The 12,701-nt window shown below is 48.7% G+C and overlaps 1 protein-coding gene across 4 annotated transcripts in view; it reads left to right on the top strand.

Annotated features, from left to right (window-relative positions):
• slka (STE20-like kinase a) overlaps positions 1 to 12,701 on the top strand; it is a 230,037-nt gene that overhangs the window by 106,021 nt on the left and 111,315 nt on the right. For all 4 annotated transcript variants that reach the window (XM_085994121.1, XM_085994124.1, XM_085994123.1 and 1 more), the window contains exons 4-6: positions 7,396 to 7,545; positions 8,561 to 8,633; positions 10,946 to 11,140. In XM_085994121.1, coding sequence (XP_085850247.1) covers positions 7,396 to 7,545; positions 8,561 to 8,633; positions 10,946 to 11,140 — 418 coding nt within the window. The remainder of the gene's footprint in view (positions 1 to 7,395; positions 7,546 to 8,560; positions 8,634 to 10,945; positions 11,141 to 12,701) is intronic.

The following is a 12,701-nucleotide window of genomic DNA, read 5'->3' as shown; positions in this document are numbered from 1 at the left end:
ACATGTCCCCCAAATCCCTCTCCCCCCAGCCCCGAGCCTACTCCCATTCACAGTAACCTGTCCCCCAAATCCCTCTCCCCCCAGCCCCGAGCCTACTCCCATTCACAGTAACCTGTCCCCAAATCCCTCTCCCCCCCAGCCCCGAGCCTACTCCCATTCACAGTATAATTACTGCTTTTATTTAACCAAATGAATAATTTCACACTTAATGACATTGAATTCCATCTGCCTCTTTTTCGCCAATTCCCCATCTTATCAATATCACTTTGTAGCTTGCTTTGGTTGTCTAAAGAATTAACTATATTTCCTATTTTAGTATTAGCTGCAAATTTCAACACCTCTCCCTCTCGTCCTAGATCCACATCATTGATAGAAAAAGCGAACAGAAGTGGTCCCAGACAGAACCCTGTGGGACACCACTGCCCACTTCCAACCAGCCTGAGAAACTGTCTTTAACTCCCACTTTCTGTTTCCTCCCTTCTGACCAATTTTTAATCCAGTTTGCTACCCACCCTCTAATTCCATACCCCTTAATCTTCTTGTGGTATCGTGTCAAGGGCTTTCCTAAAGTCCATTGCATTTTCCCCATTTACCATGTCTGAGGTTTGTCAAACACAATTGCCCCTTTTAAAATTCGTGCTGGCTACTTTTATTTTCTCTTTATCTACACACATGGCAATTTTATCCTTAATTAAAGACTAAAATTTTCTCTGCCACAGATGTTAAGCTAAGTGGCCTGTAATTACCCAGAGTAGCTGTGTCTCAAGTGGTCACCACAGTGGCTGTTCTCCAGTTCACAGCCACACCCAATGGTGCCCTGAAATACCATTTCTCGGGGCTCTGCAATTTCCCCCCTGAACTCCCCGAGGATCCGACAATGGACCCTGTCAGGCCCCGGTGCTTTATCTTCCTTTAGCCTAACTCATCCTTAATTCAACATAATATCGTTCCTCTCACTTTCATCCACATCAGGAATCATCTCCTCTCCAATATCCTTCTCTTTAGTAAAGTCAATACTTCCACCATTGTTTGATCATCATTTACAGATTAATAATCCTCTCCTCTTAGGGGTTTCACCTCACTTTTAACAATTCTCTTTTTACTGATATACTTGTAAAATACTTTCCTGTTCCCTTTGATGCTTTTTGACATTTTTCCTGAGACTCCCTCTTAGAATCATAAAATTACAGCACAGTCGAGCCCAGCTCTCTACAGGAGCACCTAAGCTAGTCCCACTCCCCTGCCGTTTGCCCTTTGCCCTGCAAATGTTTTTCTTTCAGGTACTTATCCAGCTCCCTTTTGAAAGCCACGATTGAATCTGCCTCCACCACCCTTTCAGGCAGTGCATTCCAGATCCTAACCACTCGCTGCGTAAAAAAGTTTTCCTCATGTCGCCTTTGGTTCTTCTGCCAATCACCTTAAATCTGTGTCCTCTGCTTCTCGACCCTTCTGCCAATGGGAACAGTTTCTCTCTATCTACTCTGTCCAGACCCCTCATGATTTTGAACACCTCTATCAAATCTCCTCTCAACCTTCTCTGCTCTAAGGAGAATAACCACAGCTTCTCTAGTCTATCCACGTAACTGAAGTCCCTTGTCCCTGGAATCATCCTTGTAAATCTTTTCTGGACCCTCTCCAAAGCCTTCACATCCTTCCTAAAGTGCGGTGCCCAGAATTCGACACAATACTCCAGTTGAGGCCAAACCAGTGTTTTATAAAGGTTCATCATAACTTCCTTGCTTTTGTACGCTCGGCCTCTATTTATGAAGCCCAGGATCCTGTATGCTTTTTTAAACCGCTTTTCCAACTGCCCTGCCACCTTCAATGATTTGTGCACATATACCCCCAGGTCTCTCTGTTCATGCACCCCCTTTAGGATTGTACCCTTTAGTTTATATTGCCTCTCCTCGTTCTTCCTACCAAAATGTATCACTTTGCACTTTTCTGTGTTAAATATCATCTGCCACATGTCCGCCCATTTCACCAGCCTGTCTATCACTCTCCTCCTCACTGTTCATTATACTTCCAAGTTTTATGTCATCTGCAAATTTTCAAACTGCCCTGTACATCCAAGTCCAACTCATTAATATATATCAAGAAAAGCAGTGGTCCTAGTACCGACCCCTGGAGGACACCACTGTATACCTTCCTCCAGTCCGAAAAACAACCGTTCATCATTGTTTCCTGTCGCTTAGCCAATTTCGCATCCATGCTGCCACTGTCCCTTTTATTCCATGGGCTTCAACTTTGCTGGCAAACCTATTATGTGGCACTTTATCAAATGTCTTTTGGAAATCCATATACACCACATCAACCGCATTGCCCTCATCAACCCTCTCTGTTACCTCATCAGAAAACTCGATCATAGAAACATAGAAACATAGAAGATAGGAGCAGGAGTAGGCCATTCGGCCCTCAAGCCTGCTCCGCCATTCAATGAGATCATGGCTGATCATCCAAATTCAGTACCCTATCCCTGCTTTCTCCCCATATCCCTTGATCCCTTTAGCCTTAAGAAATATATCTAACTCCTTCTTGAATATATTTAATGAATTGGCCTCAACTGCCTTCTGTGGTGGAGAATTCCACAGGTTCACCACTCTCTGGGTGAAGAAATTCCTCCTCATCTCTATCCTAAATGGCTTACCCCTTATCCTTAGACTGTGACTCCTGGTTCTGGACTCCCCCACCATCGGGAACATCCTTCCTGCATCTAGTCTGTCTAGTCCTGTTAGAATTTTATAAGTTTCAATGAGATCCCCTCTCATTCTTCTAAACTCCAGCGAATATAAGCCCAATCGACCCAATCTCTCTTCATACGTCATTCCTGCCATCCCAGGTATCAGTCTGGTGAATCTTCGCTGCACTCCCTCCATGGCAAGAACATCTTTCCTCAGATAAGGTGACCAAAACTGCACACTGTACTCAAGGTGTGGTCTCACCAAGGCCCTGTACAACTGCAGCAAGACATCCTTGCTCCTGTACTTGAATCCTCTCGCTGGAGTTTCTCTGCATCCTCCTCACAGCACACACGCCCACCCAGCTTTGTGTCGTCTGCAAACTTGGAGATATTACATCTAGTTCCCTCATCTAGATCATTAATATATATATTGTGAATAGCTGGGGTCCTAGCACCGATCCCTGCGGTACCCCACTAGTCACTGCCTGCCACTCGGAAAAAGACACATTTATTCCAACTCATTGCTTCCTGTCTGCCAACCAGTTCTCTATCCAAGTCAGTACCTTACCCCCAATCCCATGTGCTTTAACTTTGCACGCTAATCTCTTATGCGGGACCTTATCGAAAGCCTTCTGAAAGTCCAAATACACCACATCCACTGGTTCTCCCTTATCTATTCTACCAGTTACATCCTCAAAAAATTCCAGTAGATTAGTCAAGCATGATTTACCATTTGTAAATCCATGTTGACTTTGTCCAATCCTGTCACTGTTTTCCAAGTGCTCTGCTATTACATCTTTTATAATGGACTCTAGCATTTCCCCCACTACCGATGTCAGGCTTACCAGTCTATCATTCCCCGTTTTCTCTCCACCACCTTTTTTAAATAGTGGGGTTACATTAGCAACCCTCCAATCCATGGGAACTGTGCCAGAGCCTATAGAATTTTGAAAGATGACCAGCAATGCATCTACTATTTCTAGGGCCACTTCCTTAAATACCCTAGGATGTAGATTATCAGGCCCTGGGGATTTATCGGCCTTCAATCCCATCAATTTCCCTAACACCATTTCCCTACAAATGCTGATTTCATTCAGTTCCTCCCTCTCATTAGACCCTATGTTCCCCGACATCTCTGGGAGGTTATTTGTGTCCTCCTTTGTGAAGACAGAATCAAAGTATGTATTTAATTGGTCTGCCATTTCTTTGTACCCCATTATAAATTCCCCTGATTCTGACTGCAAGGGACCTACGCTTGACTTCACCAATCTTTTTCTCTTCACATATCTATAAAAGCTTTTACATCAGTTTTTATGTTCCCTGCAAGCTTACTCATACTCTATTTCCCCCTCTTAATTAATCCTTTTGTCCTCCTTTGCTGAATCCTAAACTGCTCCCAATCCTCAGGTTTGCTGCTTTTTTGGCCAATTTATATGTCCTCTCCTTGGATCTTATGCTATCCCTAATTTTCCTTGTTAGCCACGGTTGTGCCACCTTTTTTGTTTTATTTTTATGCCAGACAGGGATGAAGAAATTCTGTAGTTCATCTATGCGATCTTTAAATGTTTGCCATTGCCTATTCACCGTCAACCCTTTAAGTAACGTTCCCCAATCCATCCTAGCCAACTTGCGCCTCATACCATCATAGTTTCCTTTATTTAAATTCAGGACCCTAGTATCTGAGTCAACTACTTCACTCTCCATCTTAATGAAGAATTCTATCATATTATGATCGCTCCTTCACAAGGGGCCTCACACAACAAGATTGCTAATCAATCCTTTCTCATTACATAATACCCAGTCTAAGATGGCCTGATCTGTAGTTGGTTCCTCGACATATTGGTCCAGGAAACCATCCCATATACACTCCAGGAATTCCTCCTCCACAGTATTGTTACTAATTTGGTTAGCCCAATCTATATGTAGATTAAAGTCACCCATGATAACTGCTGTGCCCTAATTGCGCGTTTAATGCCACCCCCAACCTCAGCATTACTGTTTGGGGGTCTCTATACAACTCCCACTAACGTTTTCTGCCCCTTGGTATTTCTCAGCTCTACCCATACAGATTCCACATCATCAGAGCTAATATCCTTCCTTACTGTTGTGTTAATCTCCTCTTTAACCAGCAATGCTACCCCATCTCCTTTTCCTTTTTGCCTGTCCTTCCTGAATATTGAATACCCCTGGATGTTGAATTCCCAGCCTTGGTCACCCTGAAGCCATGTCTCCGTAATTCCAATTACATCATATCTGTTTACATCTATTTGCGCAGCTAATTCATCCACCTTATTACGAATGCTCTTCGCATTAAGACATAAAGCCTTCAGGCTTGTATTTTTAACACTCTTAGTCCTTTTAGAATTAGTATTTACTGTAGCCCTGTTTGATTTACACCCTTGATTTCTCTGCCTTCCACTTTTGCTTTTCTCCTTCCTGTCTTTTGTTTCTATCCTTGCTTTGCTTTCCTCTGTCTCCCTGCACAGATTCCCAACCCCCTTTTCCTTTTTGCCTGTCCTCCCTGAATATTGAATATCAAGTTAGTTTTCCTTATCCTGCTCTTAATCTTTTGACTTACTTTCTCATATTCCCCATTAGTTTTTATATTATTCTTTTAATCCTCATAGACCCTCCTCTTCAATTTTAATTGGTTTCTAACGTCTTTATTTATTCCCTGGTATCCTGATACTACCAGTGCTTTCCCTTTTAAAAGAATATACTTATTTCGTACCTTTGCAACCTCTCTTTAAAAACATTGATGTAAGAAAACTACTGGTCACTTGATCTAAGCGTTAAACAAAGCTTTAATCAACTGTTTTACAACATGGAGGTCTAGTTGTGTTCTTCACTAGTTCCTGTTAAGAATGTCCTGCGCAAGCCAGGCCCGTGCCCGAGTATTTATACTCTCCCTGGACAGCGCCACCCGCAGGCTGTTCAGTATTATTTCATAAGTCTTTCTTTCATGAATGATTGATTCATGTCAAACGTCCCACTGTTGCCCTACGGTCGTGGGAGCCAATTCCCCCTCCCCCTCCCCCTCCCCGCCTCCTCCCTACCCGCCTCCTCCATCCCCACCTCCTCCCTCTCCACCTCCTCCTTCTCCACCTCCTCCCTCCCCACCTCCTCCCTCTCCACCCTCCCCACCTCCTCCCTCCCCACCTCCTCCCTCCCCACCTCCTCCCTCCCCACCTCCTCCCTCTCCACCTCCTCCCCCCACCTCCTCCCTCCTCCCCTCCTCTTCCCCACCTCCCCCCCCACCTCCTCCCTCTCCACCTCCTCCCTCTCCACCTCCTCCCTCTCCACCTCCTCCCTCTCCACCTCCTCCCTCTCCACCTCCTCCCCCCCACCTCCTCCCTCCCCACCTCCTCCCTCCCCACCTCCCCCTCCCCTCCTCCCCTCCTCTTCCCCACCTCCTCCCTCCCCACCTCCTCCCTCCCCACCTCCTCCCTCCCCACCTCCCCCTCCCCTCCTCTTCCCCACCTCCCCCCTCCCCTCCTCCCCCCCACCTCCTCCCTCCCCACCTCCCCCTCTCCCTCCCCCTCACCACCTCCCCTCACCTCACCTCCCTTCCCCTCACCCCCCCTCCCCTCCCCTCCCCATCCCTCACCCCACCTCCCCTCACCCCACCCCCCCACCTCCCCTCTCCCCGCCTCCCCTCTCCCCGCCTCCCCTCTCCCCGCCTCCCCTCTCCCCGCCTCCCCTCTCCCCACCTCCCCTCACCCCACCTCCCCTCACCCCACCTCCCCACCTCCCCTCACCCCACCTCCCCTCACCCCATCTCCCCTCCCCTCACTCATCTTTCTAAAACGTGCCCTAATCCAGTTGTAGTTTGTGCACTGATGTTTTCCCGTTGCAGTTTGATCTTAAACATTATCATATTGTGGCCTCGGCTCCCCAGGTGCTCACCCACCTGATCTATTTCATTACTTAGAACCAGATCCAACAACACCTCCCTCCTGCAGGTCGACTAACTCGCTGCTCGAGGAGGTTGTTCTGTGCACATTGCAGGAGTCCCATTCCCTTTTCTCCATTGACTCCCGCTCTCTGTCCTAATCGATAAGTGGATCATTAAAATTAATATTTGTTATTTCTGCTGTTCTCTCTAATCTGACTGCAGATTTCCTCTTCCAATTCTGTCCCATAATTTGGAGGTCTGGAGTGTACCCCATTCAATGTAATGAGCCTGGAATGAAGCATGCAAAGGATAGAGAGGCACAGAGCCTGAAATGCCCCCTCCGAGTTACCTTTAAAACCCTCGCTGACGAGCCCATTCCATCCTAAGTGTAGACTTTGCAGTTCTACTTGACACTTGTTCACCGTAGCTTTATCAGGAATGAACTGTCCACAGATACTGCTGGTGTCTTTTTTCTGTGAGGGGATCGGGGAAGGGCTGGGAAGACTCTGAGCTCCAGAAAATAAATTCAGCCCAGATCACATTGAGCTGCTCTCGGAGTCTGCCAATACATGCCCATATTGGCTCACTGGGGGTCTCCTGTGGCAGGAAACAGGTATTGCAGCAAGACACTCTCCACCAGAGGGGCTGCAGTCCTTTTACACAGCTCACTCGGGGTCAGAAATGGCTGAAGCCCTCTTCACCGAGCAACGTGGAGCAGTACTGCTTAGATAAGATGCTATCAGACTTTGGGAAGCATGATGTTCAGTATAATCTTTGCTAGATTCACCCTCTTGTTACTACTCGTCTTCTTGTGTTGTAGAATTGGAGAGGGCCCTGACCGAGCCTCAAATTCGTGTCATTTGCAAGCATACACTGGAAGCTCTGAGCTACCTGCATGACAACAAGGTGATCCACCGGGACCTGAAGGCTGGGAATATCCTGCTCACCATGGACGGGGATGTCAAACTGGGTAAAGCCTCTGCTCTTCAGCAGCAGCAATGTGACCGCCCGCATTCTTAATGTAACAGTGTCTGAAAACACAGCTGGCCTGTAATAAAAATAGAACATTCTGGAAATACTCAGCAGGTCAGGCAGCATCTGTGGAGAGAAAAATCTGGCCTGAACTAAACATCTGGCTTGTAATGGTGCCTGAACTAAACATCTGGCTTGTAATGGTGTCTCAGATGCACAGCTGGTCAAGATAATATGGCTTTCTGCTTGATAATGGCTGCAGTATATTTCAGCAGAAATGCAAATATTGCTTGAATGATGGAGGTTGGAGCCGAGGGTCGGGGGCTGTATGTACGGAGCCGGGGGCTGTATGTACGGAGCCGGGGGCTGTATGTACGGAGCCGGGGGCTGTATGTACGGAGCCGGGGGCTGTATGTACGGAGCCGGGGGCTGTATGTACGGAGCCGGGGGCTGTATGTACGGAGCCGGGGGCTGTATGTACGGAGCCGGGGGGCTGTATGTACGGAGCCGGGGGCTGTATGTACGGAGCCGGGGGCTGTATGTACGGAGCCGGGGGGCTGTATGTACGGAGCCGGGGACTGTATGTACAGAGCCGGGTGCTATATGTACGGAGCCGGGTGCTGTATGTACGGAGCCGGGGGCTGTATGTACGGAGCCGGGTGCTGTATGTACGGAGCCGGGGGCTGTATGTACGGAGCCGGGGGCTGTATGTACGGAGCCGGGGGCTGTATGTACGGAGCCGGGGGCTGTATGTACGGAGCCGGGTGCTGTATGTACGGAGCCGGGGACTGTATGTACGGAACCGTGGGCCGGGGTTGTGTGTACTGTAGCCGGGGGCTGGGGACTGGGGGTGGTATTTACTGGAGCTGGGGGCTGGGGCCCTGCTGCTTGTCCCACCCAATGCCTGCAGTCAGTTTAATAAATTCGATGTGAGAAATGTTCTGCCTGTGCAGGCCCAGAATCAGTGTTCCAGGAACCAGGGTGAGTCACAGTCCTTTCTTTGTGTCTTGCAGCTGATTTTGGGGTCTCGGCAAAGAACAGCAGGACAATGCAACGGAGGGACTCCTTTATTGGGACACCTTACTGGTAAGATGTGGCTTTTACTGCTGTGCTTGTACATTGTGAAGACCCTGTGTGGGGTGTGTGTACTGGGTATTTATCAGTCAGTGCCTGTTTCCCGGTGTGTGGGGTGTGTGTACTGGGTACTTATCAGTCAGTGCCTGTTTCCCGGTGTGTGTACTGGGTATTTATCAGTCAGTGCCTGTTTCCCGGTGTGTGTACTGGGTATTTATCAGTCAGTGCCTGTTTCCCAGTGTGTGTACTGGGTATTTATCAGTCAGTGCCTGTTTCCCGGTGTGTGCACTGGGTATTTATCAGTCAGTGCCTGTTTCCCGGTGTGTGTACTGGGTATTTATCAGTCAGTGCCTGTTTCCCGGTGTGTGTACCGGGTATTTATCAGTCAGTGCCTGTTTCCCAGTGTGTGCACTGGGTATTTATCAGTCAGTGCCTGTTTCCCGGTGTGTGTACTGGGTATTTATCAGTCAGTGCCTGTTTCCCGGTGTGTGCACTGGGTATTTATCAGTCAGTGCCTGTTTCCCAGTGTGTGCACTGGGTATTTATCAGTCAGTGCCTGTTTCCCAGTGTGTGCACTGGGTATTTATCAGTCAGTGCCTGTTTCCCGGTGTGTGTACTGGGTATTTATCAGTCAGTGCCTGTTTCCCAGTGTGTGCACTGGGTATTTATCAGTCAGTGCCTGTTTCCCGGTGTGTGCACTGGGTATTTATCAGTCAGTGCCTGTTTCCCGGTGTGTGTACTGGGTATTTATCAGTCAGTGCCTGTTTCCCGGTGTGTGTACTGGGTATTTATCAGTCAGTGCCTGTTTCCCGGTGTGTGCACTGGGTATTTATCAGTCAGTGCCTGTTTCCCGGTGTGTGCACTGGGTATTTATCAGTCAGTGCCTGTTTCCCGGTGTGTGTACTGGGTATTTATCAGTCAGTGCCTGTTTCCCGGTGTGTGTACTGGGTATTTATCAGTCAGTGCCTGTTTCCCAGTGTGTGCACTGGGTATTTATCAGTCAGTGCCTGTTTCCCAGTGTGTGCACTGGGTATTTATCAGTCAGTGCCTGTTTCCCGGTGTGTGTACTGGGTATTTATCAGTCAGTGCCTGTTTCCCGGTGTGTGCACTGGGTATTTATCAGTCAGTGCCTGTTTCCCGGTGTGTGCACTGGGTATTTATCAGTCAGTGCCTGTTTCCCGGTGTGTGCACTGGGTATTTATCAGTCAGTGCCTGTTTCCCGGTGTGTGCACTGGGTATTTATCAGTCAGTGCCTGTTTCCCGGTGTGTGCACTGGGTATTTATCAGTCAGTGCCTGTTTCCCGGTGTGTGCACTGGGTATTTATCAGTCAGTGCCTGTTTCCCGGTGTGTGCACTGGGTATTTATCAGTCAGTGCCTGTTTCCCGGTGTGTGCACTGGGTATTTATCAGTCAGTGCCTGTTTCCCGGTGTGTGCACTGGGTATTTATCAGTCAGTGCCTGTTTCCCGGTGTGTGCACTGGGTATTTATCAGTCAGTGCCTGTTTCCCGGTGTGTGCACTGGGTATTTATCAGTCAGTGCCTGTTTCCCGGTGTGTGCACTGGGTATTTATCAGTCAGTGCCTGTTTCCCGGTGTGTGCACTGGGTATTTATCAGTCAGTGCCTGTTTCCCGGTGTGTGCACTGGGTATTTATCAGTCAGTGCCTGTTTCCCGGTGTGTGCACTGGGTATTTATCAGTCAGTGCCTGTTTCCCGGTGTGTGCACTGGGTATTTATCAGTCAGTGCCTGTTTCCCGGTGTGTGCACTGGGTATTTATCAGTCAGTGCCTGTTTCCCGGTGTGTGCACTGGGTATTTATCAGTCAGTGCCTGTTTCCCAGTGTGTGCACTGGGTATTTATCAGTCAGTGCCTGTTTCCCGGTGTGTGCACTGGGTATTTATCAGTCAGTGCCTGTTTCCCGGTGTGTGTACTGGGTATTTATCAGTCAGTGCCTGTTTCCCGGTGTGTGTACTGGGTATTTATCAGTCAGTGCCTGTTTCCCGGTGTGTGTACTGGGTATTTATCAGTCAGTGCCTGTTTCCCGGTGTGTGTACTGGGTATTTATCAGTCAGTGCCTGTTTCCCGGTGTGTGCACTGGGTATTTATCAGTCAGTGCCTGTTTCCCGGTGTGTGCACTGGGTATTTATCAGTCAGTGCCTGTTTCCCAGTGTGTGCACTGGGTATTTATCAGTCAGTGCCTGTTTCCCGGTGTGTGCACTGGGTATTTATCAGTCAGTGCCTGTTTCCCGGTGTGTGCACTGGGTATTTATCAGTCAGTGTCTGTGTTGTGTCAGACAGGCAGTGACTTGTGCCCATCTTTCTCTAGGATGGCGCCTGAAGTGGTGATGTGTGAGACGTCGAAAGACAGGCCCTACGACTACAAAGCGGATATCTGGTCGCTGGGTGTCACGTTGATTGAGATGGCCCAGATGGAGCCTCCACACCATGAGCTGAACCCTATGAGAGTACTGCTGAAAATTGCTAAAGCCGACCCACCCACCCTGGCACAGCCGTCCCGATGGTAAGTGTATTTATACCTGAATCACCCAAATCCTCGAATCATCCTCACTTCAGTTGTGTACAGTTTCAGAATAACCCACCCTGCTCACTTCCACTTGCCCCGTACTCCTCTGGCACCTTCTTCATGCACCTCACCTTGTTCCAACCCACCTGTCTCTCCTTTCAAATCCTCCGAAGCCCCTCCCTGACTTTCTCCCTGTCTGTGTGGAGTTTGCACATTCTCCCCATGTTTGTGTGGGTTTCCTCCGGGTGCTCTGGTTTCCTCCCACAGTCCAAAGATGTGCGGGTTAGGTTGATTGGCCATGATAAAAATTGGCCCTTAGTGTTAGGGGGGATTAAATACATGGGGTTACGGGGATAGGGCTTGGGTGGGATGGCTGTCGGTGTAGGGACCGGGTGCTAGGGTTTGGATGATCAGCCATGATCTCGTTGAATGGCGGAGCAGGCTCGAAGGGCCGAATGGCCTACTCCTGCTCCTATCTTCTATGTTTCTATATCCTTCCTCCGTTCCTCTCTCAGCTGCTTCACTGAACGATTCCTTGCCTTTGATTTCAATCTCAACTCAGCTACCCTTGCCCTATCCTCTGGATTTACTACCCTCCTTTCCTCCCTGAACCGCTCCTTCCATAGAAACTGCCTTACCCATAAACACAGCCACCTCGACCTTGCCATCTCCCGTAACCTTTCTACTCACCTGGTTTCGATCACTGATAAGGCGATTCTGGGAGTGTTTGATGGGACAGTGTAGAGGGAGCTTTACTCTGTATCTAACCCGTGCTGTACCTGCCCTGGGAGTGATTGATGGGACAGTGTAGAGGGAGCTTTACTCTGTATCTAACCTGTGCTGTACCTGCCCTGGGAGTGTTTGATGGGACAGTGTAGAGGGAGCTTTACTCTGTATCTAACCCATGCTGTACCTGCCCTGGGAGTGTTTGATGGGACAGTGTAGAGGGAGCTTTACTCTGTATCTAACCCATGCTGTACCTGCCCTGGGAGTGTGTGATGAGACAGTGTAGAGGGAGCTTTACTCTGTATCTAACCCATGCTGTACCTGCCCTGGGAGTGTTTGATGGGACAGTGTAGAGGGAGCTTTACTCTGTATCTAACCCATGCTGTACCTGCCCTGGGAGTGTTTGATGGGACAGTGTAGAGGGAGCTTTACTCTGTATCTAACCCGTGCTGTACCTGCCCTGGGAGTGTTTGATGGGACAGTGTAGAGGGAGCTTTACTCTGTATCTAACCCATGCTGTACCTGCCCTGGGAGTGTGTGATGAGACAGTGTAGAGGGAGCTTTACTCTGTATCTAACCCATGCTGTACCTGCCCTGGGAGTGTTTGATGGGACAGTGTAGAGGGAGCTTTACTCTGTATCTAACCCGTGCTGTACCTGCCCTGGGAGTGTTTGATGGGACAGTGTAGAGGGAGCTTTACTCTGTAAATAGTGATGTTTTCTACCACACCCCTGCTACAATTGGAACACTGGCTGTTGGGAGAATGAATGTGGTGTTTTTAACGTGGGTGATGTTCTACCCTGTGAGGTAACACATAGAACGCACAGTTTTC

Source organism: Somniosus microcephalus, chromosome 8 (genome assembly GCF_052327205.1).
Source record: "Somniosus microcephalus isolate GS21.2 chromosome 8, FLI_Smic_1.0, whole genome shotgun sequence".
NCBI lineage: Eukaryota > Metazoa > Chordata > Chondrichthyes > Squaliformes > Somniosidae > Somniosus > Somniosus microcephalus.
This window is presented reverse-complemented; position numbering and strand designations above follow the sequence as displayed.